Genomic DNA, 27,777 nt, shown 5'->3' on the forward strand with positions numbered 1-27,777 from the left:
CCTGAATTCAATCTGACTCTCCCATGTGGGTGGCAGGGACCCAAGTAACGGAGCCATCACCCCTGCCTCCCAGGGTGCACGGCAGCAGGAGGCTAAAACTGGAAGTAGGGTCAGAACAGGAACCCGGGCGCTGCAGCATGCGAGGCAGGCAGCCAGAATGGCATCGTCACTGTGCAGCAAAGGTGTTCCCAACACTCTGAGAGAAACTGTCTTATGCAATAGTTAATTTTACTCATAAATATTAAATATCCTTCTGTTTGGCATTGTTTCAAATCCTTTAAAACCATTCAGATGTTGGTACAAGTCATGGACAAAGGTTTGGTGCAAAAATTATGTTGGAAATATTACATCTTTTGGTTTTAAACACACATTTTCTTAGTTTTTCCTTGAAGATGTACACAAACACGATGCAATTGAACTTTTTGTTAGTGCCAAGGCTGGTGCAACTCAAGATTCGCCATCCCATGGGAGAAATGAGAAGAGATTCTGACAATTTTCCTAAATCTGAAAAGCAGTGTAAGAGCTACCTTGCTTAACCTTTCACAGGAATTAAACAGGCAACGTACACACAGTCATATACAGGAGAAAACTTTATATGTGGTTGATTACAGATAGCACGTCCGTGTAGACTCCACATCATTCCCCATGGAGGATTCATCCACAATGGAAACCTACGCAAGAGAGCAGGTTTGGTGGATGCGCCAGCGCCTGCCGTGGTACAAGGAAAGATACACAAAGAACAAGTGCAGAAAAGACGGCAACAAAAACAGGCGTTTATACTTGTTTGGGTGGATTCCTCCTGGGAAGAACACAGAAACAGTTTGGGTAAAGCTTCCGTGTTTTCCTAGAGGAAACACTTTCCATTGAGGGCACTTCAGAGTCCACCCAGCGGAGAAGCCAGCCCACGGTAAGCATGGGGGGGTGAGCTCCAACAAGTACTCCACTCTGCACTACAAAGACCTCCTGGAGAGGAGTAACATCAATGGGAGTACCTGATCCATTACACAAGTGACAACTGACCAGAAAGGCAGAAGCTCCTCATGAACACTTGGAAAATGTTTGGAAAAACCTTTACGGAGTTCAATCTTTTGCTATCATGACTGTCCACTTGGCAGTAGCTGCTCAGCGTTCTTCCTGTTAAACTGCACAGCAACTCAACACTCAATTGTCTCAGAACTGATAGAAATCTTAGGCATTTCCATTTTTGAAAAAATGTTTATTTGAAATACAAGAGTTACAGGGAGGCAGAGGCAGAGAGAATAAAGTCTTCCATCCACTGGTTCACTCCCCAGATGGCTGAAACAGCTGGAGCTGTGGTGATCCAGAGCCAGGAGCCAGGAGTTTCCTCCGGGTCTCCCACAAGGGTGCAGGGGCCCAAGGATGTAGGCCATCCTCTATCGCTTTCCCAGGCCATAGCACAGAGCTGGATCGGAAGTGGAGCAGCCGGGACTTGAACTGGTCCCCATATGGGATGCCAGCACTGTACGCAGCAGCTCTACCCACTACACCACAGCTGTCCTACTATTCTACTGCTGGCCCTGGTGTTTTAGTTTTGATATTTAGTTTGATTCTAAATTCTCTTGTCCTTTCCTTCCAGATAAAAGATAATCTGATCAACTTGAATGTCTTGTTTAATGAGAGCTCCGATGGTCCCAGCACTGTGGCCCTTAGACGGATACAAGGAAGTGCAAGGGGGTGTAGACTGGGTCAAAGGTTCTCAGAAGTAACCCTGGAACCACTGTAAGGCTGCTATCTGAACAAACCAAAATAAAGCACCCTCTGGCTTCCTAGAAATCCTAGAAACCGTCTAGTAGGTTGTGGAGAACGTATTTGTGAGAACTTTAGTACTAACTGCTAAATCTAGGGTTGTGTCTCTCATTTGTAAACTAAACCCCAAAGTTGTTTTTTTTTTTTTTTAAGTAAACTCTAATCATCCCTGTGACAAAGCTACAGGAATCTATTCTTCCAACTTAGACCCCAAACCCCAAGCCTAAGCTGTTGTGGGTCATTGTGCCGCTGGTTGGCGGCTAAGTTACTGCAGTCATCACTCCACAGCTGGAACTGTTTTGCTCCTAGTCCTGTCCAAGCCTCTCCTGTCACCACACAGCACAGCAAGAACATCCACCTTCCCCTAACCTGGCAAATCTGCTCTTGTCCCAGGTCTCTTCTGAGGTGCGACTCAAGAAGATATGACAGGAAGAGTTACTGAACCATTCTTTCAAGTCCACGGCACTCACTAAAGGAATGGAAGGCAACCTTTACCCTCTCCCTGTCCATCCACCCACCCACCTGAAGCACATGAGGCAGTGGAGCGAAGGGAGGCCAAGAGTAAGGGAAGTGGAACAGATCAGATGGAAGGGCGGACGGTTGCCTTGTCCACTTGATTTGTCCCAGAAAGCAATGTCTTCTCTATCATTTTAGGGGGCCAGTGCTGTAGCTCAGTGGGTTAAGCCACCATCTGCTGCACTGGCATCCATATGGGTGCGGATTCAAGTCCTAGCTGCTCTACTTTGAACTTACCTCCCTGCTAATGCACCTGGGGAAGCAGTGGAGGATGGCCCCTGCCACCCATAAAGGAGGCCCAGGTGAAGCTCCAGGCTCCTGGCTTAGCCCTAGCTATTGTGGTCATCTGGGGAGTGAAACCGCAGATGGAAGACCTCTCTGTGTCTCTCCCTCACTCTTTCAAGTAAATGGATAAATCTTGGGGGGGGGGGGAAGACCATTGTAGGCTCCTAAGTGTTCCCATCAGTTTCACAAGCTCAGCTATGCACCTAAAAACTAGATCCCTTCTGAGGGCCAAAGGCTAGGAGGAACAAAAAAGGGAATGTTCCTGGGCTTCACTAAAACAGCCACCTCCCGCAAGTGCCATACCCCAAGCTCTACTAAGACAGTCCAGAGAACACTGCAGAAACACACAGCACTGATCTCTCAGTGGTTTCACACAATTTCTCATTCCTGCAAAACCCACTGCAGACCCAGGGATGCTGGATCAGATTTCCTGGTTCCTCCCACGTGCTGTCCAAGCAGGAAAGGGGAGCACTGGAATTTTGAAACAGTAAATAAATGCTTCAGCCTAGAAATGAGGCTTTTGCTCACAATCCATTGGCCAAAACTATCTCATAACCCTACTGCGGAAAGCAAATACTATTTATTCTACTTTTTGCTGCTTATTAAAATACAGGTTCCACCAGGGGATGCATTATTGTCTCTTACCCACTGCTATGCTTTCAGAGCCCAGACAGTGCCTAGCGTATGGCAGACCCTCATTAAACTGAATAAATGCAAAACCAGAAAGACACCCACACATGTCCTGGAAGAAGAGAAAGAATCCTGGAGTCTAAGGGTGAGGTGTAAGAATTATGCAGACCAGAGCTTCAGGGCTGCCTGTACTAAACTTGTGGGGTGTCTGGCACAGTGGTTAAGATGCTGCTTGGGACGCCCACACCCCTTGTCGGAGTGCCTGCTTCCCAGCTCTGTTTCCAATTCCAGCTTTCTGCTAGTGCACATCTTGAGAAGCAGGTGATAGCCCAGGCACTAAAGTCTGCCACCGGTGAGGGAGACCTGTGTTACATTCTGAACTCCTGACCTTGGCCTGGTCCTATCCCATGTTGCACGCACCTGGAAAATGAACCAATAAATGGAGGATTTCTATGTCTTTCAAATAAATAGAAGTGTTTTTAAACAAATAATACTTCACATAATTAATCTCAGAATAAAAATCGCTAAGAACGAATGGCCAAAAGCTCAGGTGGCTCTTGTGCAGCGATGAAGCCAAGGAGGAAATCAGCTTAGCAGAACACTGCCACAGTGCTCAGCACCTAAATGGAGCCGTCAAAGCCACAAACGCATCTGCGTCTTTAATGTCATCAATTAGCCCCACTTATCACTGGGGGCAGGGGAAACAGAAAGAAACATACACTAACCATGTACCTACTGGGGGCCAGGCTCTGTTTTGGGTATTTTACATTCACCAACTCATCTAATCCCCCAGAACAACCCTGAGTAGTATTCCTTATTTACATAGAAAAGGGAGATGTCAAAGTGCTTCAGTAACCAATCAAGAAACAGGAATGTTTTTTAAACTAGACACTACAACGTCACTCAGGCTAGCTGTGTAAGGATAACCTGTCTGTCCACTAAGTCTGCCTTCACACCTGGTTGATGAGGCTATGTGGCAGCCCACAGACTCTCTAGAGAAGGAGTCTTGAACAAGTCTGTACTTCTTAAAAATGAGAGATTGGAAGAGATAATTTCTTTAACCTTTTTCCTGATATACCTAAAACCTCTAACAGGAACACACTGGGTTACTGTTGTAGCTAAACAGATATTATAAGAAAACCCACAGGCTGTGGACTTTCAGCAGCCCACAGAAGCCATGAATCAGCCTTTTGTTAAATGCTGTGCTGGGGCAGATAGGCAGACCCTACCCCTTTGACAGCTGACACCGTAAAACCCAACATCATGGATGTCATGGATGTCATGCACTATGTGGACTTGTCTTTTCTTGCCCAACAAACCTTTCCTTTTGAGAACCTGGTCTCCTGCTCCCTGGATGCCCAGGTCTCCACAGCAAGAAGCCACAGAATGCTGCCTGCAGGATATACACACTACAGTTCTCATAAACAAAGCACCTCTCGTTCTCACCAACAATCAAAGCACAAATTAAAATGTAAATAAAAGCCTGAGATGCTGATATTGAACCATTTTTTCAGGTCTCAGAGAAGTGCTAATTTGTATGGCTACTTCATCCTACTGATATTGTGAGGTAAGTAATCAGTCTAATTTCTTTTACTGTAGAAAATTCTTCACCTCTAACATACATCTCATGGCCACAAATTCTAACTCATTTCCATATGACTTCATTAGAAATGTTTTCCAATTTCCAACCACCAATAAGAAACATAAAATAGTGCATTTTTAGTTTATCTGGTAGATTCCCTAATGCTGAAGTAAATACAATTTCACCACAGTTTTACTGAGAATTCAAGAGCTAAAGGTGCTAAAAAATACAAGGAACTGAAGTGATGTTCTTTTGTGAACAGTGTCCATGACAAAAGAAAGGAAGAAAGATCCAATTTTGTCCTTGGGACACTTTGTAGTACAATTCATTTCTGCCTCATGAAACTGCTGAAACTGTTAAGCATGCTACCCTGAAGACAACAGTATGCACAGAAACACACGTTAGTGCTTTCTGTTCCGGAAGGCCAGCTACAAATGTTTCTACCATGTATGTTTAGATGACACAGAAGATACTGGCTGGCCGCATCTGCTTTTTAAAGCTGAATTTGCTGTTTTTCCGTAAGTATAATCCCCAAGCAGCCTTCTCCCTTATTCAGAATGCTCTTGGAACGCCCCTCTGGATAAGGAATTCCTGAGAGTGAAACACAGCGAGCAGTACAACTTATTCCCTGCACGGCCCACCTGATTCCTTTCTACATCTACACCACCAAATTCCTGAACGGTGAAAAATTATTCATGCTTCATGATTCTGTGGGTGTTTGTGTATGTATACACACACACACACACACACACACACACACACACACCACACACGTTAGGGTCTCCATTCGGTGCATCTCTTCAGCACGAGGACACTGGACAAGCTTCCCTTTGCCGGTGAAGCTTCTGGTGTCTCAGAAGGCTCGAGCGCCTGCTGAAGTTTCTCTTGCAAGTGCCACAGGCGTACGGCTGCTCACCCGTGTGGGTTCTCCGGTGTTTGATGAGGTGGGAGTTCTGACTGAACTTTTTTCCACATTCATGACAGGTAAAGGGCTTCTCTCCTGTGTGAGTTCTTTGGTGTGTGTGTAGATTTGTATTTTGACTGAAGCTTTTCCCGCACCATGAGCATGTATATGGTTTTATTCCTTGGTGTGTTGTTAAGTGCTTATTGAGATCTGAACTCCATCTAAACCTCTTATCACACTGCTGACATTTATAAGGTTTTTCCTCAGTGTGGATTCTTTGGTGCTTAATGAGGTCAGAGCTAACTTTGAAGCTTTTCCCACATTCCTGACATTTAAAAGGCTTCTCTCCTGCACGGTCTTTCTTGTGAAGATCCATAAGTCTCAGCAGCTCTTGTTTCCAGGGTGTGAGTTTCTTTCTTTTCTTCACTGGAAACTCTCCGTTCCATTTCCCCACTCTGTGAGAATCACCCGGATTTTCTTTGCCTGCTGTTTTCTGGGCAACTTTCACCTTGACTTTCTTTGAAACTATGTTTCCTGGAGATCGTATTTCTAAGTCAGAAAGACATAGAGGCTGATGATTCTCAGTGTCATTTTTGAGCTTTACTCCTGCTGGAATAAACGTAAGAATCAGCTATCTGTATCCCAGAACAAGAAAACCATAGGAATAGAAAGAAGAATTCAGTAATGATTAACACACACACACAACCATGAGCAGAATCTTAAAATGTTAAGCCCACACAAAGGTTTGTATGAAGACACAAATACCTCCTCTCGTGACGGATTTACCTGTAGGAGGCTCCCCAAGACCATGCTGGATCTCCAGGGCTCCTCGAACCCATGGTTCTTCCCCTTGCTCTAAACAGGAGATCACTTTCGGTTTGGGAAGCACAAATAATGCTGTGAAGTGGAGAAAAGGAAGGAGTCAGACTAACAGCGTAACAGTGTAACAGTGTAACAGTGTAACAGTGAACAGGCTCCTTAATTCCAGACTATTTCAGGAAGAAGAGTAAGGGCAATTGTGTAGTATGTTACCCAAGTCCAGTATCATGTTCACATTATCTGGCATTTATGGGTAGACATGAAAAAGCAGAGACCAAGAAATAAACCTAAGGTATTTAATACAAAGGAGCTAGGGAATGGGAACACAGTGCACACTCCTTCTCTTCTGCCATCAAGAATATTTTACGTTTGACCAAGGGGAACTAAGTTCCGGAGGTTGCAGGGATCTATGCTGGTCCCAACAACCCTTAAATAGGAATAGGACCCATGATGGACAAGACCAGGTTTACAAGAGCCAGGGGAAAAGACAAAGTGAGTCATGTATCATAAAGCACACATCCAATTCACTGCTAACATAGGACCTTTTCATTTACCACCAGTCTTTGGAACAGGAGAGAGTTATACACCCAGATAAAAATCACTTGGTCTATTTTTTCTAAACAGAGACTGCCAGGTACAGAAGGTATTTATGGCTCATTTGTTGAATAAATATTTATTGAGTGACTACAGTGTGCCATATCAGGTTGGAATATAGTGGTGAAGACAAAATTCCCTCATTTAATGAAGCTTATATATTTTTTTTAAAGATTTATCTATTTATTTGAAAGGCAGAACTACAGAGAGGCAGAGGCAGAGAAAGAGAGAGGTCTTCCATCCACTGGTTCATTCCCCAGATGGCAGCAACAGATAGAGCTGAGCTGATTCAAAGCCAGGAGCCTGGAACTTCTTCCGGGTTTCCCACGTGGGTACAGGGGCCTAAGGTCTTAGGCCATCTTCCACTGCTTTCCCAGGCCATAGCAGAGAGCTGGATCAGAACTGGAGCAACGAGGACTCAAACTGGCACCCATATAGGATGCCAGCACTGCAGGCAGTGGCTCTACCCACTACACCACACACCGGCCCTGAAGCTTACATTCTAATGGGATTATGCTCTAGGGGAGAGCACTGTGGTGCAGTGGATTAAGCTGTTGCCTGGCATGCCTGCATCCCATATTGCAATGCCTGGTTCAAGTCCTGGTATTCTATTTCCAAGCCAGCTCCCTAATTTGCCTGGGAAAACTGCAGAACGTGTCCCAAGTGCTTGGGCCCCTGGTACCCACATAGGAGACTTGGATGGAGTACTGGGCCCTGGCTTCAGCCTAGCCCACTCTGGCCATTGTGTCATTTGGGGAGTGAAACCAGAGGATGAAAGATCTCTCTCTGCCTTTCAAATAAATAATAAATCTCAACAGCAAAAAGAAGAGGAGCTGGTATTATGGCCCATCAGGTTATAACGCTGTCATCCCATTATCAGAGTGTCAACTGAGTCCCACCTACTCTATTTCCAGTCCAACTTCCAGTTAATGCACCTGAAAAAGCAGCACAACTGGCCCATGTGCTTGGGACCCCGCCACCTACATGGGACACTAGGATGCAATTCCTGGCTCTTGGCTTCAACCTGACCCAGCCCTGGCTGCTGCAGTCATTTGGGGAGTTAGCCCACAGATGGCCTCTCTCTCTCTCTCTTTCTGTCTCTCCCCCTCTCTGTGTTAACTCTCCTTTCACATAAATCTTTAAAAAAAAAAAAAAAAGCATGCAAGGAAGCTTTAGAGGTAGATCTGGTTCAGGATGACACTTGCTTAGACGAGGATGCTAAATGAGCAAGACATTGAGACACGGTTGGACTCAGGATATAAAGTGAAAATGGAGCTAAGAAAGAGAGCAGTAAGTAAAGTAGTGGGGTATGGCAGCAAGATCAGGGTAAAGGCTGGCAATTACCCAAGCAATTACCCAAGTAACAGTGGTGCTCATTAATAAGATTGGACAGAAATTGAAAAGCAGGTTTGGGAGACAACAAAGAGGAGGAATCAAAAATTTTACATAGGATGAGAAATGAGTTTGTACATTGAGAAAAAGCTCAACAGGTTACCTGGATACATCTTCCCCTCCTCACATGTTCCAGTCAAGAACCAATCAGCTAACAGAAGAGTGGGACTCTCTCTTGTGAGTTCATTCTCAGTAAGGGGAGAACAGGACGGTTTACTCAACTCCTACGCAAAGGGAAGGGAGAAGCTTTACCTAGAGAGATGACAGCCTCATAGTTTTCCTGCATTACAGCATCGTAAAGGGCTTTCTGAATGGGCTCCAGTAACTCCCATTCTTCCTGGGAAAACACATGGCCACTTCTCTAAAAGTCAACAAGCTCTAGAGAAGAGAATGGACTGGGGGCTCGTCCTCACCACTACAGAAGCAGCCTGACCACCTGGCGATCAACTGCACTATATTAACCGTATATGATTTCATATATAAGTATATACATGAAGGTAGAAAGGGAGGAGCTGAGGGTTCAACAAACGGTGTGGGAGACGTCCAGTTCCCCCTAGCTAAGCCTATTTGTCCAGAACATCTGCATGACATGCCTCCTGACACCTGCAGGGCAATCCGGACAGCAGGGAGAGGCAGATGAGGTGAAGCTGGGGCAGTTCCAAGAAGCTGAAAGTACAGCTCACCTGGGACTGGCAGGAGGAGCTCAGCTGCCACTGTCCAATCTTCAGTGTGTGTCTGCTCAGGAAAGGTTAGAATGTTGAGCAGGCAGCGCCACAGGTGGGAAAAAGCCAGGGGAATGTCTCTCGTTTCTGACTATGAATACCCTCAGGTCATTTCTAAAACACAGAAGACCCCAGTTCTTTCAGCAGAAATGGGACACCTTCACACCTTCACAGGTGTCTACGTGATAGAGAGAGAGGCTTCTAGATTAGAACGAAGAATCTATCAGCCCCCGGGAACTGGTTCCTCAGGCGATGATCCTTGGTATTCATAAGTGCAGTGAATAAAAAGCCCTGTTCTTCCTTCCCTCGTGTGACATAAATTGTGTTGGGCAAAACTTAAGGATGATTGAAAATGAAGTAATCGAGGACTTCAGTGTGCCAAATAAAAGGAACAGAAATGCATTTGGCAAATCCAAACATAAGATCAGTGTTTCTAAAGAAGACGAGCAAAGGCTTAAAGTAGCAGGAGATGAGGGCAGAGAGATGAGTACAACTGCTTTGTGAAGGGTTCTGGGCCTGAATATAAGACGTCACTGCAGTGTTTGCAAACAAAGAAATGTCATGACTTGATCAAGATTTTAAAAGATCACTCTGGCTACTGTGTGGAAAACAGACTGCTATGGCGGGGGCGGGAGGGGGCAGGAGCAAGCCAGTGACCAGGTCCAACAGGCTGAGACCAGGATGTTAACAGTGTAGGAGGCTGAGACACGGCTGCACCCAACTGACAGTTGAGTTAAGAGGACTAGTGACGAACTGGTTGTAGGGATGATGGAAATACCAGAGCAAAGCCTCACCCCCATGTTGTCCAGCCTGAAGTATGGGCAAATGGTGCTGCCTTTTGCCAACATGGGAAAGACATGAGAAGAGCACATAAAAGGAGGGGGAGGAAGGGACAAAGAAGTTCAGGATAAGAAATGAGCAGGCGCGTGGGGCAGAAGCTCCTCGGGTGTCTGTATACATCCTTCCCCTCCTTCACCCCTTCCAGATGAGGGTGAATCAGCTGACAGAGAGCGGGACTCTCAAGGGGAGAACAGGACGGTTTACTCAACTCCTACGCAAAGGGAAGGGAGAAGCTTTACCTAGAGAGATGACAGCCTCATAGTTTTCCTGCATTACAGCATCGTAAAGGGCCTTCTGAGTGGGCTCCAGTAACTCCCATTCTTCCTGGGAAAAATACACGGCCACTTCTTCAAAAGTCAACAAGCTCTAGAGAAGAGAACGGACTCGGGCTCAGTACTCACCACTACAGAAGCAGCCTGACCACCTGGCGATCAACGGAAGGAATCAACACTACAGGACTACACTCGCGTGCTGTGGCACGACGCTGCAGCCAGCGACACACCACACATAACACAGTGCTCCCGAAAGACGATAAGCAGGTGAAAAGTTCCTATGGCCTAGTGACGTCACAGTACAATGCGTTCTATGTGGTGACGCTATACTGCCAGATGTATATAATTACAAACAGTACAGAACACTTGACAGCAACAGCAACTATGTTATTTACTGGTGTATGTTATTTACTGTAACACTTATCTTTTTAAAAGATTTTTTAAAGAATATTTTTGTTAGAGTGTATTATTTCTGCTTATAAGAAAAATGTACTCCAAGACAGAATGCCATGCTACTCAGCAGCCTCATGTATCCTGTGCTTACCTTGTTTCTTCAGGCTATCAAGAGGCCCCATCAGATTCTGGACATGACCTATATCAACTAAGTTTGATTAAGTCCACTCTACGATATTGTCACATGAAAAGTCACTTAATGACACATTTCTCAGACTGTATCTCCACCACCACACATGAACGTATTTTTAAAAATGAGAAAGCATACAGGAACCAATGGATTAGCAATCATCTTGGGAGGTACCCAGTTCCCCAGGGAAGATCTGGGGCTAACAAGCCTCTGAGCCCCTCCTGGGCAGAATGAAGCTCGCGCAGCAGGGAGGGGCAGACAGGTGAGGCGTAGGCAGCCCTGCCTGGCTGCAAGGACAGCTCACCTGGGACTCCGGCAAGACAAGCTCAGGCGCCACTGTCCAGTCTCTGGTGTGTGTCTGCTCAGGAAAGGCTAGGGTCTGTCGAGCAGGCAGAGCTGTGGGTGGAAAAGGGCCAGAGGAAATTTCTTCTTGTGAACACGCTGAGCTCATCTCTAACCTAGAAGATTCCAATTCTTCCAGCAGAGATGCCACACCTTTATAAGCCTTCTATGTGGTACCAGACGTGGCCTCTCCATAAATAAGAACCAAGTTATCTATCAGCCCCAGAACCATTTCCCCGTTGCCACAGTTGACTGTTCCCTGTTTGTTGAGAAAAAAAAAAAAAAATCCTTTCATTCTCTTCTCATGACATAAACAGCTCTGAGTTAGGCAGAAAGTGAAAGTATTTAAAAATACTCAGGAGAGGCCAGCGCCGTGGCTCAACAGGCTAATATTCTGCCTTGCGGCGCCGGCACACCAGGTTCTAGTCCTGGCCGGGGCGCTGGATTCTGTCCCGGTTGCCCCTCTTCCAGGCCAGCTCTCTGCTATGGCCCGGGAGTGCAGTGGAGGATGGCCCAAGTGCTTGGGCCCTGCACCCCATGGGAGACCAGGAGAAGCACCTGGCTCCTGCCTTCGGATCAGCGTGGTGCGCCGGCCGCAGCGTGCCGGCCACGGCAGCCATTGGAGGGTGAACCAACGGCAAAGGAAGACCTTTCTCTCTCTCTCTCTCTCTCACTGTCCACTCTGCCTATCCAAAAAAAAAAAAAAAAAAAAAAAAAAAAAAAAAAAAAACTCAGGAGGAGTTAGACTTTTGGCACAGCAGGTTGAGCTTCTGCATGCAACACCAGCGTCCCATAGGGGCGCTAGCTTGATCCCAATTTCTTCTGCATTTTTAAGGACAAGGTGGTTCCAAGCCTTCCTGTTTTCTTTCCTTCCTCTCCAGTTTTCTAAGGAGTAATACCAGGGTCCTGTGGTTTGGCTGTTTCTTTTTACACTGCAGGCAACCCCCACTGGCACCCATGGCTGCTGCATTCTACCAGTGCCTGGTGGGACGTCTTACTTGCTGTCATGGCTGCTGTTACAGCTCCCAGAGAACGCCTATGACATCTTGGCTGAACAAACTATTATGGCAGATCCCAGAAGGAAATTACTATCATAAAGCTCCTACCCCTCTCAGAAACAGGTCCAGCTCCTTTCTCAGTGATCCTGTCCGGTTGTCGCTGTAGACCCTGGTATGAATTCCAAACATCTTCACGCAGGGACTTGCTCCCTGGTTGGGTCTCTGCTGCCTTCAGCTTCAAGCCTGAGACTTCCACTGCTTCTTCCGAAGGCACTGCCTCCTTCTCCAGCTCAGAGACTGCAACCTAGAGAGAATTCCCATCCTCATTACCACAGCAACAAGTATACAGCCCGGACTCGGAAAGTGTGAGACACCACGGGGAATGACAAAAGAATCTGAAGAGACTGTGCCCCTATTCCACAAAGAACTCTCCACAAACCTGGAGAAATTAAAAAGCCCTCCAACACAGCAGCCCCCACCTCTCTGCACACAGTCCAGCTCCGGACACCAGCAGGCCTGGGCAGGCCACCTAGTCTCACACGTGTCAGACTTGGGTTTCACTTAAATCTCTGCCTTAGTGGTTTTTTGTTTTGTTTTGTTTTTGCTATTTCTCCCTAAAAATCAAGGCACTGAATAAAAACATTTCCCCATCACATGTTCCTATGGCAAAGGAAGGTTTTCACAGAGAATGGGGACAGAGCAGGAAAAAAAAAAAAAAAAAAAAAAAGGAAGAGGAAAAGTGGCTCCAAGCTACCTCCAAATGATTTGAATGAATACATGTATGTCTTGCTCTGTACTCTTCACAGGAGGCCCGAAGCCAGCAGTGTGTTGCCACCTATCCTCGTGCACTCCCTGGTTCCCAACCTGTCAGCAAAGCCAAGCGCAAATCACCAAGCAGGGCAAGGGAGGCTCTTGTCTGCGTAGGGAGGACACTCTCCCTCAGGGCCTTCCTTCCGACAGCTGCTCTGCTGCGATTTTTCTTCTTTCCAATGCTCTGTTTCCCTTTCTTCTACTTCTTCTCTCTGCAGTCTTGCCTAATTGTTTGACTTTTCCTTCTCTTTACTGTTCTTCTCTTCTGTGGTCTCTAAGTAGTCTCCCTTTCTTGGAACTGCTCCTACCGCCAATTCTTTACTGCCTTTACTTCTGTTCTAAGAACTTGAGTCGTGGTCAAGGCAGAACTAGGCTTATCACCTCATTCACTCTGGGTCCAAAAAAGGTTAAATAAACAAACAAAAACAAAAACAAAAACAAAAAAAATTCTCTTTCTCTAAAGCCAGTCTCTACCATGATCTCTAGATGTGGCATGACTTTTGTTGTGGGCCTATGGTTTCAAGTCCCACCTTACCTGTCCTACAGGACCAGAGAACAGTGATACAATCCATCTCAATATTCAGGTAACTCCCCCCACCGCATCACATCCACCTTCACGCCATCTCACACGTCCCAAGTATCCTCACTCACATCCTTCACGCCATCTCACGGCACGTCACACAAGAATCTCCTCACTCACATCCACCTTCACGCCATCTCACTGCACGTCACACGTCACCTTCACGCCATCCCACTGCACGTCACACATCACCTTCACGCCATCTCACTGCACATCACACGTCACCTTCACGCCATCCCACTGCACACCACACATCACGAGTCTCCTCACATCCTTCACACTATCTCATGGCACATCACACATCACCTTCATGCCATTTCACGGCACGTCACATGTCACCTTCACGCCATCTCATGGCAAGTCACACGTCACGAGTCTCCTCACATCCTTCACGCCACCTCACGGCACATCACATGTCACCTTCACGCCATCTCATGGCACGTCACACGTCACCTTCACGCCACCTCACTGCACGTCACACGTCCCGAGTCTCCTCACCCCACTCCTCGCTGGACCAGATTCTCTCTGCAGGTGCTCTAACAGCGCCACAGCCTCCTCAATGCTCTGTGGACGCTGCTGCTGCATCTCGCTCTGCATCTCCACAGGTAGGATGGTCAGGAACTGCTCCAACACCAGCAGCTCCAAGATCTGTTCTTTAGAGTGGATCTCTGGCCTCAGCCACAGACGGCATAATTCCTGAAGCTGGCTGACTGCCTCCCGGGGTCCAGTTGCTTCATGGTAGTGGAAGTTCCGGAAGTGCCAGCAAGAGCTCTCAGCACTGCGACTGTCCGCTTGTGGAGCGGAGTGTTCACTCTGACCGCAGTGCTCTGTCACAGGCCCCTTGGTCTCCCACAGAGCCCTGATTTGAGGATCCAGATGAGCAGCCACCTTCAGTTCTACCGTCATCATTCTGCTCTAAAAACGCGCTCTGTGTCCAACACACACTGAAGCCACCGCGGACAACGGACGCCCGTCCGCTCTGGTACAAAAAAGTCAACAAAAGGATCTTCTTCCCAAGAGCACTGAGGGCAGAAAAAAAGTTCATGTCAATAACAAAGTCACAGCTCCTTAGCCTCATAGCAACGGTGAGAGAAAAACGAACAGAACAGGCCTTCGTGCTTTCTCTTTAATCAGCGGCCTGCAGCCGGCGCTGTGGCCCAGAGGGATAAGCCGTCACTCGTGACACCCACGTCCTTTACCTGAGCCAGTCCGAGACCCAGCTACTCTGCTTCCAATCTAGGTCCCTGCTAATGCACCCAAAAAGCAAAGGATGGTGGCCCAAGCGCTTGAGTACCTGTCATCCACGTGGGAAACTCAAAAGACTGGTTCTAACTTCAGCCTAGCCGAGACCTGGCTGTTGTAGCCATCTGGGGGAGTGAACCAACGGATCCAAGATCTTTCTATGTCACTTTGCCTTTCAAATAAAGCAATGTCTTTTTTTATTATTTTTTTTTATTTATTTATTTTTTTTTTTTTTTGACAGGCAGAGTGGACAGTGAGAGAGAGAGACAGAGAGAAAGGTCTTCCTTTGCCGTTGGTTCACCCTCCAATGGCCGCCGCGGCCAGCGCGCTGCGGCCGGCGCACCGCGCTGATCCGATGGCAGGAGCCAGGAGCCAGGTGCTTTTCCTGGTCTCCCATGGGGTGCAGGGCCCAAGCACCTGGGCCATCCTCCACTGCACTCCCTGGCCACAGCAGAGGGCTGGCCTGGAAGAGGGGCAACCGGGACAGAATCCGGCGCCCCGACCGGGACTAGAACCCGGTGTGCCGGCGCCGCTAGGCGGAGGATTAGCCTACTGAGCCGCGGCGCCGGCCAATGTCTTTTTTTATTTTTAAATCAACTAATGGGGTGGGCATTTGTCACAGTGGTTTGTCACCACTTGGGAATATGTTACACTTGGGATGCCTACATTCCATATGGAGTCCCAAGGTTTCGGTCCCAGCTCAGCTCCCGGTTTCAGCTTCCTGCTAATGTCCACCCTGGGAAACTAAAGGTGACGGCTCAAGCAGCTGGGTCTCTGCCACCCACGTGGGAGACGCAGGCAGAGTTTCTGGCTTTTGGCTTTGCCCTGGCTCAGCCCCCCATTGTTACAGGCATGGGACTCAGGGGTTTGAAGCAGCAGATAGATGATCTCTCACTCTGCCTTTCAAATACAATGAAAATTAAAAGAAATTAAAAAAAAAAATCAACTGCCAGACACTTTGTCTCTCTTTTCCATTATTCAGTTTAAACAGAGCATAGTTCAGAGAAGGCAATGCCAATCAATGAGCTTATCTTCAGAAAAACATCGAGGGCTAGCACTGTGCTGCAGCGGGGTAAGCAACATCTGCAGTGCCGGCATCCCATATGGGCACCGCTTCATGTCCCGGCTGCTCCACTTCTGCTGCAGCTCCCTGCTAATGGGCCTCAGAAAGCAGTGGAAGGTGGCCCAAGTCCTTGGACTCTGCCACATACACAGGAGACCCTGATAAAGTTCCAAGGCTCCTGGCCTTGGCCTGGCCTAGTCCTGGCCATTGCAATCATTTAGGGAGTGAACCAGTGGATGGAAGTGCGTGCGCTCTAACTCTGCATTTCAAATAAAAATAAATACATCTTTAAAAAAATTTTACAAAAGGTGTACAGGTGAGAAAATTGGCTGAAAGGAGTTTTAGGGTTATCCAAAGACATAACTGGTGTGTTTGCTATCTCATCTCCCCCATAAGCAAATCTAAGAGGAAAAGAGTAAGAAAACATTTGAGTTTCTCTTAAATTTCAACAGATCACTCAAGTCAACATTTTTAGCTCAAGGGGACACAACTTCCACGACCCTTTATCCTCACGTGAAGATGGAAACTCCACTTCATGGAACACTGATATCCTCTTTTCTTCTATAAGAATACTGGTAGAAAGTAAAAGGAAATTAACTAAAGGGAAAGTAGCCTTTTTTTTCTCTGAAAGCATCTTCCAACTACGCATTCAGATGCTCATCACTTTTCTTTGCAAGACATACAAAGAGTGCTATGCAAATGATGTATACCAGTTTTTATTTTATTTTATTTTATTTGAAAGGCAGAGTTACAGAGAGACAGAGGGAGAGGTCTTCCATCCTCTGGTCCCAGCAACAGCTGGGGCTGGGCCTGGCCACAGCCAGGAGGCAGGAGCTTCTTTCAGGTCTCCCAGGTGAGTGCAGGGTCCCAGGAACGCGGGCCATCCTCTGCTGCTCTCCCAGGCATATTGCCAGGGATCTGGATCAGAAGTGGAGCAGGGGGCCGGCACTGTGGTGTAGCGGGGAAACCGCCACCTGCAGCGCTGGCATCCCATACGGGCGCCGGTTCGAGTCCGGGCTGCTCCAATTCCGATCCAGCTCTCTGCTGTGGCCTGGGAAAGCAGTGGAAGATGGCCCCAGTCCTTGGGCCCCTGCACCCGCCTGGGAGACCCGGAAGAAGTTCCTGGCTTCATATTGGCGCAACTGCGGCCGTTGCGGCCAATTGGGGAGTGAATCAGCAGATGGAAGACCTATCTATCTAAATCTATCTTTCAAATAAATAAAGTAAATCTTTAAAAAAATTTTCACTTTATGTGACCTGGGAAAAATTGTAGTTGCCTTTTGTTTCCAAAGTATCAATAATAAAAGGAGAAATGGAAGGGGTGGTGATTACAATGGCTCTTCCGCTGACTTTGTATTTCTTCAAGGGTCATTTAGACCTTTAAGTGAGGTTGAGAGAGCCTCGTGAGCCGACCTTCTCGCTGTGAGCTAGCAGAAACGGCAGGGAAACCCTGCCCAGGAAGCCATGGGTACTCAAAGAAGCCACGGGCTCCGGGCTCCTCCTGGGCTCCTCGCTGTTCACCCCGACCAGGTGCATGCGCACTTTCTGTTTTTGCGTTAGAAGACGCCGTTTCTTGGCTCTCCCGTGGTCACATCTGCCAGCCACAAAAATGACAGCGGGAAACGTCTCTCCCGGGGCAGCCCCTGGCGGTTGCTGCCCATCCCCACTCGGGTTCACTCTGACAGGTGCGCGTACGGCACAGCGCAAGGCAGCAGCGCCGGGTGCGCCCGCCCACGGAATGAGACTCCTTCCCGCGCCTGCCTGCGGCCTGGCTCCTGCCAGTCCACTGGGTCCTGTCGCAGGCTCCGTCCAGTCCCAGAGAGCCCTCAGCTACCTGCCGTGGACAACCCACTGGGTCAGGCCTGCACTGGATACACGGATGCCAGTTGGAGTCCAGATGCACCCAGCTCCCAGCTAACGCGCCCGGGGAAGCAGTGGAAGATGCCCAAGTGCGCGGGCCCTGCACCCGCGTGGGAGACCCGGAAGAAGCCCCTGGCCCCTGGCTTAGGCGACCCGGCCCCGGCCACCACGGCCAAGCAGGCACTCTCCCGCCCACGCACACACTCTCTACCACGCGGCTCTTCAAATCAAGGAAACCATCAGAGGAAGCGGTTACCTCGCTGAGGAGCGCCCCGCTCTCCCGGGCTGCCCCGCAGGCCGCCGCCGCCCGCCGCTCTGAGGAGCGCAGCCCCCCGCCCGCGCCCGGCGAGTCCGGGACCCGCGCGCTCGCGGCCGGAAGCGGAAGTGGCGTGACTGCGCGGCTCCGCGCCGCCCGGTGCCCTGAGGCACTGACGCGGCCGCGTGAGGGGACGCGGCCCCGACCCGGGCTGAGCGCCAGGGCTGCTGCCAGCGAGTGAGGCCGGGGTCGCCGGCGGGCGGGCGGGCGGGCGACCCGGGAGCCCCACTGCGGCGCTGGGCGCTCGGTGCCTGTTGGGGCGCTGGTTGGCTCAGGAACCGCGGTCCGCGAGGGCTTGGTACCGGTTCTGGGCCGCGTGGTGCTTCTCTCACAGCCACTGTGTTTCGGTCTTGGTTTCCCGTGGGCCGGGTTTTAGCTTGCGGAGCAGGCCTGCTTCTCCTCAGGCACCGAGACCTCGCGAGTGGCGGCAGGAGCCCTCCTGCCCTCCCGCCCTCCCGCCGGTCCGGCACCGCCGCGGGGCGGCACAGGCATTCCCCCACTGTTTACTGAGGCCTGTTTTGGGAATCCGAGTGTCCAGGTTCTCACCCTTCGGCAGTCAAGGGATTATGAAGTCGACTGGGTGTAGCCAGCGTTCTTGTTAAGTAAAACAGAAGAGACTGATGGTTGTCAGTGTGTGAGGTTTGATGCAAGTTGCTTACTTGTCTAGTAGAATCACAGACGTTCCCAGAATCTTTCAAGCCTCTCCCTGCTTGGGCACTGTTAGAAATGATGAATGTGTAGCCAGGAAATGACAGCAAATACACTGAATTCATTCTGAGGTAGCCACAGTCACCATAGTGGGCTGAATGTTTTCGCTGGGTGACTGCTGGAATTAATGGTGTAGCCATTAGCTAACAAATACTTTTTCCTTCACTTTGCTCATTTATAATTTTTTTTAAAGATTTATTTAGGGGCCGGTGCCGTGGCACAGTAGGTTAATCCTTTGCCTGCGGCGCCAGCATCCCATATGGGCACCGGTTCTAGTCTCGGCCGCTCCACTTCCAATCCAGCTCTCTGCTATGGCCTATCAAGTGCTTGGGCCCTTGCAACTGCGTGAGACCCGGAAGAAGCACCTGGCTCCTGGCTTCGGATCGGTGCACCTCCAGCTATTGTGGTCATTTGGGGAGTAAACCAATGGAAGACCTTTCTGTCCTCCCTCTGTCTGTAACTCTACCTCTCAAATAAATAAAATCTTAAATCTGCTGCTGGTTCACCCCCCAGATGGCTCCAGTGGCTGGGGCTGGTCCAGGCCAAAGCCAGGAGCCTGGAGCTTCTTCTGAGACTCCCCTGGCCATGTTGGGACTTAAGCACTTGAGCCATCTTCTGCTGCTTTCCCCAGACCGTTAGCAGACAGCTGGATTGGAAGCGGAGCAGCCAGGTCTCAAACCAATGCCCATAAGGGATGCTGGCGTCACAGGCAGAGGCTTTACCCACTATGCTATACTGCCAACCCTCTACAGAGTTGCTTGATCTTAGCCTTTCCTGACTTCACGTCCTAATTACCATCATAATTTTTTATGAGACCCTTAGCACTCCATAACCCAAAGCTGGCATTTTTTACAACAAATATTACAGGAAAACAAACATTCTGAGTCTTCCGGGTTCTTAGATGAGTCATTGAGAGAATTCTTTACTGTTGGGAAATTAATGAGGCTCTGGCCTAAAGGAGAATAACTTAAGCTTCCATTTTCCTCACTTCGACTTTTCTTTCTTCATAGCACCTGTATTGGATAAACGTGCAGTTTTGTTTCTTCCTCTTAAATTGTGCATTTGGAATAAGCAAGACATTTCTAAGGACCTGGAATGGCTTTGGGCAGCACTGAGGACAGAAAACTATCCTCTTGCCCCCACCACGCTCCTCCTCTCAGAACGAATCCACAGCAATATTGGAGAAAAACCATTTATATCTCTTCAGGCAGTGGAAAAGTTGTCTTTGTTCAAATTAAATAAAATCCACATTGAAGAAAATCAAAATATTGTTACCTTACACCCTAATGTGAATGCAGGAAAACTGGTGAAAAGGTGGATCTTGTTATTTTTTTTTTAAGATTTATTTATTTATTTGAAAGTCAGGGTTACACAGAGAGAGGCAGAGAGAGAGTCTTCCATCTGCTGGTTCACTCCCTAGATGATTGCAACAGCAGGAGCTGGGCCAATCTAAAGCCAGGAGCTTCTTCCTGGTCTCTCACATGGGTGCAGGGGCCCAAGGACTTGGGCCATCTTCTACTGCTTTCCCAGGCCATAGCAGAGAGCTGGACAGGAAGTGGAGCAGCCGGGTCTTGAACCGGTGCCCATATGTGATACCGGCGCTTCAGGCCAGGGCATTAACCCACTGCGCCACAGCACCAGCCCCCTTGTTAATGTTTTAACTATGGTAAAATATCTGTAAAATTTTGGGGCTTATTTCTAAGAACTGCCATGATTGTGGAACTTGATAATAATTATGGGACAATGTCAATGAAAAATAATACTTGGGAATACATGAGATATACCCAAGGAAGATGATCTGAGAGTGGAAAAGTGCCACTAACAAATAAATTATTTACATGCTTATAGATCATCTTGGCAAACATAAGACCCTCAAATTACAACTCAGTCTTTGAGAATGCTATTGTGAATGCAATAAACATCAAATTTCATTCATATGTGCAACACAACCCACTTTCTTCACATCAAGATTCTACACAACTGTTCTGAATTCTAGCTCTCCAGATATTCTGCTGTCTAGGTCCTTGTACCTTGGAGTCTTTATGTGTGTAACTACTGCCCAGTGAACACGTCATACAGAACAATATGAGCACCATTTTCTTTTTTAGCAGTGAGATAAAATTGGGTCGGTTTGGAAGTGGAGAAGCAACACTGCATCTCTGCTACCCAAGATTACTCTACCATTGTCTTTGCGTCTTTGATATTTGTTCTCAGACATAACTTATCTCACCTGGGTCTGTTCTTGTGGGCACAGCTCACTCAAAGCCTCCCCTCTTCATTCTGTCCTTTTTCTTGTGTTAGGGAAAGGATATGAGTATTCCTGTCACTCCTGACTGGGGCTGCTATATCTGTTAAGGAAGATGAGAAGAAGTGGGGCTCTGAAAACTATCACCCAAATCTTGTAAAAGCAATAGCCAGCCAAGACTTTGGCATTCACAGCGTCCTGAGTACAAGAGATCTTTACCTCTAGACGAGCCCTTCAAGTCATGCGCACTTACCCCTTTCAGTCCGTTACCCTCCAGTAAAAATGCCTGTGCCTTCTGAGGTTCTGAGCTAGTTTGTTAAGCTTCCTATAAAGTAAGACTTTTTCCTTAGTAGAACTTTTTCCTTTCTTTTCTCCTGTTGGTTGTCTAAAATCAAATTCAGTATGAAAAAGGTAAAATACACAACACTGAATTTGGAGGAGAAAATGAAAGTTCTAACTAGGATTGAAGCTGGACGATCTCTCAAAAGTAAAATGGATGAACTTGGTACCATAATTTAACATGTTATAACATTAAAAAGAACAAGTTGATTTTGGACTTGGTACTTAAGTAGGACATGCCATTAGTAGGATCTGAGAAGAGAAAGAACAACAGGAGCCAAATAAGGTGATGTCATGATGCAGTCTACATGGGGTAGCAACAGAAACGCTCGGCTGGTGTCCCCAGTAGGGGTGTGGAGGTTCAGGCTGTTGCAAAGAGATCTGTATGGTATTTTGGGTGAACAGACTTCAAAGCTAGCACTGGTTGGCTTTTCAGATTTTGAAATAGGCATGCAATTAGGAACCAAAAAGTATGTGGGGAACAAGTCCTAAATTTGACTTCAGGAAATCTTGAACCATTTTAACAAAAACTGCCGATGATAATCAAAGAGGAGAAATTGCATCTAGCACAGCTATACAGTGAGGATGATGCTGACCTCTTGGAAATCAATGCCAGAAAATATTCAGGCAAGGAGAAAAGATAACTGCCTGTCAGGAAAGAAAATAAACAAAGAACAGCTGTTTTTTTGTGTGCAAATGCCATTATTATTGGAAAAACGAAGGTGCCCAAAAGTGTCAAAGAGGACATAGGTTCATTACCTGTAATATATAAACCTAGTAAAGGTGTTTGCTTCACCAGAGAATTGTTTTCAGAATGAGTCTTTCAAAATTTTATTCCTGAAGTCCAGCATTTTCAACTCAGTGTTCTAAGATACCAAGCAGAGGACGTCAGGGCACTGTTACTCTGGACAATTCCCCAGCTCGCCTTCTGCTGAATCACTAACCTGTGAAGATGGTCGAATAAAATGTCTGTTCTTTCCCATAACACACCATCCTTCATTCAACCAGTGAATCAAGGTGTGATCTTGAGCTACAAATGACTGTACAGATGGAGGCAACTTAAAGAAAGTCTTGTAGTTTCTGAGGAAAGTTATGGTGAGCAAGATAAGGGACAAAAAGGAATTTCCAAGATTAAAATCTACAATATAAAAAAATGCAAGTTTTAATTGGCCAAAAAGTTGGGATGAAATAAAGCAAATAACCACAGCAAATGCATGGGAAAACTTTTACATAAAGGAACCTGAATATGATCTTCAGGACTTGGAAGATGGGGATTATAGAGAAATTCTTGAAAAATATGGAAGGTTGGAAACCAAGTTGAACAACAATAGGGTGCAGTTAAATGAAGATAACAGAGAAAAGCATTGTAGCCTAGAAACAAAAGGTGGAATTACAAAGGAAGTTCAGAAAGAAGATGGAGGTGAGACACAGTCTGCTGAATTTAAGTTGTCTGCTATAAGGTAGCTTGGACTACCTCCTCAACTTTGTGGATGCCATACCTGAGTTTCAAGGGTTCCATTTTACATGAAAGAGATGCAACGAAAAGTAGCTAAAAATAGTTCCAGAGTAGAATCTATTGTAGAATTGGTAGCTTTTTGAAATCAAGGCCTCATAATACTAAGGATTCCTCCAATATGCCTTCAACTTTTGGTTCTAGTAATTAGATTGTGTGTTTAAAGATTTCTGCTGTCCTATGGTAATACATGATATAAGTCTGTTGTGAACTGTGATTGGTTTTATAAACATTATTTTGCATATCAATGCCCATTTATATGTTGGTTATAAGATAGCTTGAAAATCATAATTGTTTCTTTAAATGTATAAATGTATTTTTTTTCTAGTTTAGACAAGGATCTGAATAGTGACAACTTATCACTCCAGTTTAGCTAAAGTGGAGTGGCAGTAAGAAAATCAATTGTTTAAATTATATGATGATCTCTTCACAACATATAACAAAGATGCTATATACTGACTAGTTGTATTACCTTCAAAAAGATAATAGATTTGGTTTTCAATTGTTATGACATACTCTGCTTTCTGAACTCTATTACCAACTATCTAGAGCTTGTAATATTTGCACATTATAGAAGATTTTTTTTTTTTTTTTTTTTTTTGGACAGGCAGAGTGGAGAGAGAGAGAGAGAAAGAGAGAAAGGTCTTCCTTTGCCATTGATTCACCCCCCAATGGCCGCTGCGGCCGGTGCTGTGCTGATCCGAAGCCAGGAGCCAGGTGCTTCTCCTGGTCTCCCATGCAGGAGAACTTGGGCCATCCTCCACTGCCCTCCCGGGCCACAGCAGAGAGCTGGCCTGGAAGAGGGGCAACTGGGACAGAATCCAGCGCCCCAACTGGGACTAGAACCCAGGGTGCCAGCGCTGCAGGCAGAGGATTAGCCTAGTGAGTCACGGCACTGGCCAACTAGTGACATCCTTTCAACACTTTGGTGTATATTACATGTTTTTCAAAGAGGGAGACTATATTGTAAGTAAAATTGTATGTCTTACTGCCTTAACATTTTATGCTTTGATATTAAATTAGCATTTGTATACAAGATTGTACACATGTATTTAGTCATCATAACCACAACCCCCTTCTTAAAAAGATGAAGATTAGGTAACTTAATATCAAGTTCACATAAACTAGTAAAGAGCAGAGATTTAAATTCTATTTAATGCCAAAATTCAGGTTTTTAATCATTATGCTCTACTATTTCTAATTATCCCCATATAATTAAAATCTCTTCACAACAAACTTCTTTGATGGCTCTGTAATATTCCAGCAAACAATGTTCCATATCAGTTGAATCACTGAACAAGTATTTGCTGCAGATGATTTTTTGAAGTAAATAATATAGTAACATTTTGCATAACAGTTCAAACTATTACCCTAAAATATGCTATTAGGAATTAAACTATCACAGAAAACTTTAAAAAACTTTTTTGGATACACATTGTAAATTGTTTTCACATCCCTACCAGGAGTTTGCAAGTACAAGTATACTTAAAAAAATTCAGAGGGGCCAGTGTTGTGGCCGCCTGCAGTGCCGGCATCCCATATGGGCACCAGTTCGTTTCGGCTGCTCCACTTCCAATCCAGCTCTCTGCTATCACTTGGGAAAGCAATAGAAGATGGCCCAAGAGCTTGGGCCCCTGTACCAGCGTGGGAGATCCAGAAGAAACGCCTGGCTCCTGGCTTCGGATTGGCCCTGCTCTGCCTGTTGCAGCCATTTGGGGAGTGAACCAGCAGATGGAAGATAGCTCTGCCTCTGCTTCTCTGTAACTCTGCCTTTCAAATAAATAAACCTTTTTAAAAAATTCATAGAAAATATAACTATGAAAAGCATATGTAGACTTTAAAAATATTTGTACTCAAATGTATTTAATTGTACTTTTCTATGAACTTTTTGAAGTACCCTCATACTTTTCCCAATGGACAAATCCCAGCATTAAATATTATGTAATTAAGTTTTGCTAATTATATAACTAAAAGACTGGGAGACCAGGAGGAAGCACCTGGCTCCTGGCTTTGGATCGGCACAGTGTGCCGGCCGTGGCGGCCATTTGGGAACCAGCGGAAGGAAGACCTTTCTGTCAAAAAAAAAAAAAAAAAAAAAAAAAAAAAAAAAAGATATCTTTATGGCTGTTTCTTGTTTAAGCTGTCAAGTGAGCATTTAAGTTGATGTTTACAAATAGCGAATTTTGTTAGGATAATTAGTTCTTAATGCCTTTTTATGTTTCCTTTCTCATTTTTAAAGATTTATTTAAAGATTTATTTCTTTTACTTGAAAGAGTTACACAGAGAGAGACAGAGAGGTCTTCCATCCGCTGGTTCACTCCCCAACTGGCTGCAATGGCCGGAGCTGCGCTGATCCAAAGCCAGGAGCCAGGAGCTTCTTCCGGGTCTCCCACGTGGGTGCAGGGGCCCAAAGACTTGGACCATCCTCTACTGCTTTCCCAGGCCACAGCAGAGAGCTGGATGGGAAGTGGAGCAGCCGGGTCTTGAACTGGCGCCCATATGGGATGCCGGCACTTCAGGCCAGGGTGTTAACCCGCTGTGCCACAGTACCAGCCCCCAGACCGTGCTTTTGAGAACACTTGTTCAGCAGGGTGAGCGTCTGAGAGATTCCTCTGTGGTTTTAGCTGGACTTCAGGAGCATAAGCAGAGATTCAGGTGCGAGCATGCAGCACTTGGGGCAGCCACTAAGTCCCCCGGGATGGTTGCCTTGGGTCGTCTGTTAGAGAAGGGCTGGAAAAACAGGTCAGAGCCAGACTTTCGGTAACTGGAGGGACAGTCTACAATTTCAGACTTTGGGCTCACAAAGTCCTAATGGATCTACCCCCTGACTGTGTCTCCCATCTCACAGCCCTGCCCCTGTTGGGACCCCAGGACACTTGCCTGCTGACTGCATCTGCCTCTGTCATCTCTGCTTCAGGTCTCATGTCCTCTCCCTACCCTGTACCATGGCAATCAAATGCGAGCCTCCCATGGCATGTAAAGGAAGAGTCAACCCCTGGAGGCAGGGCCCACCCTTCCCAGCCGCTCACCCTCCTCAGTCTCCAGGTGCTGCAGGAACCACAGAGGCCTTTGCTTTGCCCAAGCCTCAGGAAGAACTGAAGTCTTTGCTCCTGTTCAGCCAGGACCTCCTCAGAAACCCAGGCAGCCCCCTTTTGTGCTGGCTGCTGGGAGACAACCCCTATCCAATGGGACCCAGGAGAGTCCAAAGTTCCTCAGGGCTGCTTCATCCAAGTTCTAAGATGGAATCTTTCTTCTGGGAGGGAGGCAGGGTTAGAAGACAAACAAAAATTCTCATTTCTGTTCAAACACGTACCTCAGGATTTCAGCAAAGTACTTCTTTTTTTTTTTTTTTTTTAAGAATTATCTTATTTATTTGAAAGAGTTAGAGAGAGAGGTAGAGCCAGAGAGAGAGAAAGAGAGAGAGACTTCCATTCCGCTGTTTACTTCCCACGCCAGGAGCCAGGAGCCTCTTCCAGGTCTCCCACAAGGGTGCAGGGGCTCTGGCCGGTGCGGCGGCTCACTAGGCTAATCCTCCGCCTGCACTGCCGGCACACCGGGTTCTAGTCCCGCTTGGGGCGCCGGATTCTGTCCCGGTTGCCCCTCTGCCAGTCCAGCTCTCTGCTGTGGCCCAGGAAGACAGTGGAGGATGGCCCAAGTCCTTGGCCCCTGCACCCACATGGGAGACCATAAGCTCCTGGCTCCTGGCTTCGGATCAGCGCGGTGCGCCGGCCGCAGCAGCCGTTGGGGGGTGAACTGATGGCAAAGGAAGACCTTTCTCTCTGTCTCTTTCTCTGTCCACTCTGCCTGTCAAAAAAAAAAAAAAAAAAAAAAAAAAGGTCAGGGGCTCAAGCACTTGGGCCATCTCCTACTGCTTTCCCAGGCCACAGCAGAGAGCTGGATAGGAAGAGCAGCAGCTGGGACTCGAACCAGCACCCATATGGGATGCCAGCACTGCAGGCTGGGGCTTTAACCCACTTTGCCACAGCACTGGCCCCCAGCAAAGTACTTCTTAGTAATCTTCTCATCCTCTCTACCAGAGTATTACTCTCCCTGGAGCGGGGTTTGGATGCTTGTGAACCACTAAATTTCTTAATGAGTGTTTTGGAGGCATTCTCCATTTTGTGGTTTAAACTTTTTTTTTTTTTTTTTTTTTTGGACAGGAAGAGTTAGACAGTGAGAGAGAGACAGAGAGAAAGGTCTTCCTTTTCCATTGGTTCACCTCCCAAATGGGTGCTACGGCCAGAGCTGTGCTGATCCGAAGCCAGGAGCCAGGTGCTTCTCCTGGTCTCCCAAGTGGGTGCAGGGCCCAAGCACCCAGACCATCCTCCACTGCCTTCCCGGGCCACAGCAGAGAGCTGGACTGGAAGAGGGGCAACCGGGACAGAATCCAGTGCCCTGACCAGGACTAGAACCCAGGGTGCCAGCGCTGCAGGCGGAGGATTAGCCAAATGAGCCGCAGCGTGGGCCAACTTGGCCCCTTTTGGTAAAAATTATACGATAACAAGGAAATACCAGTCTCCCTTTGAAGAACAGAAGTCAATTTCTGATCAGAAGTGCATGCAAGCTAGACTGATAAAAGAAAAATCTTCCAAGTAAATGCATTTTTTGCTCTAATTATCTTGCTATTCTGACACCCAAAGAAGTCTTGTTAGCTGATTCTGCTGCCTCTTTATAATGCTTGTTTCAAAAACTTGTCTTCAAGCAGTGGAGATTCTACACATACAAAAGCTGTTACCAGTTTCAGTGGTAAACTCATCTCAACAGGGTGCTGAGTTTAAATTCTAAACTTCAGATTGTAATGTTCAGACTACATTCTTTCTGAATACTTCCATCAGTCTCCATCCACCTCTGGCTC

General features: G+C 47.0%; 1 protein-coding gene and 1 long non-coding RNA gene across 7 annotated transcripts; one reads left to right on the forward strand and one right to left on the reverse strand.

Annotated features, from left to right (window-relative positions):
• Window positions 1-320: 320 nt before the first annotated feature.
• ZNF75A (zinc finger protein 75A) lies at window positions 321-18,197 on the reverse strand. 6 transcript variants are annotated; one of them, XM_017338713.3, is made up of 8 exons: window positions 18,058-18,178; window positions 14,135-14,658; window positions 12,355-12,550; window positions 11,211-11,302; window positions 10,291-10,417; window positions 6,471-6,581; window positions 5,697-6,290; window positions 321-708 (listed from the first exon to the last, which is right to left on the reverse strand). In XM_017338713.3, exons 2-8 carry the CDS (start codon window positions 14,543-14,545, stop codon window positions 533-535), a joined length of 1,707 nt encoding a protein of 568 aa, XP_017194202.2. In that variant the 5' UTR covers window positions 14,546-14,658; window positions 18,058-18,178; the 3' UTR covers window positions 321-532. The 6 variants fall into 6 exon arrangements, 4 of the variants coding, with proteins under 4 accessions (XP_017194202.2, XP_017194201.2, XP_008248869.2 ...); XM_017338712.3 differs by having other exon boundaries at window positions 5,697-6,293; XM_008250647.4 differs by having other exon boundaries at window positions 573-6,290; window positions 18,058-18,197.
• On the forward strand, window positions 18,166-26,574 carry LOC138846930 (uncharacterized). The gene is made up of 2 exons (XR_011384455.1): window positions 18,166-18,294; window positions 19,836-26,574. It is a non-coding gene; the product is annotated as an uncharacterized lncRNA (long non-coding RNA).
• The last annotated feature ends 1,203 nt before the right edge of the window (window positions 26,575-27,777 follow it).

The sequence above is a fragment of the Oryctolagus cuniculus genome, chromosome 19 (genome assembly GCF_964237555.1).
Source record: "Oryctolagus cuniculus chromosome 19, mOryCun1.1, whole genome shotgun sequence".
NCBI lineage: Eukaryota > Metazoa > Chordata > Mammalia > Lagomorpha > Leporidae > Oryctolagus > Oryctolagus cuniculus.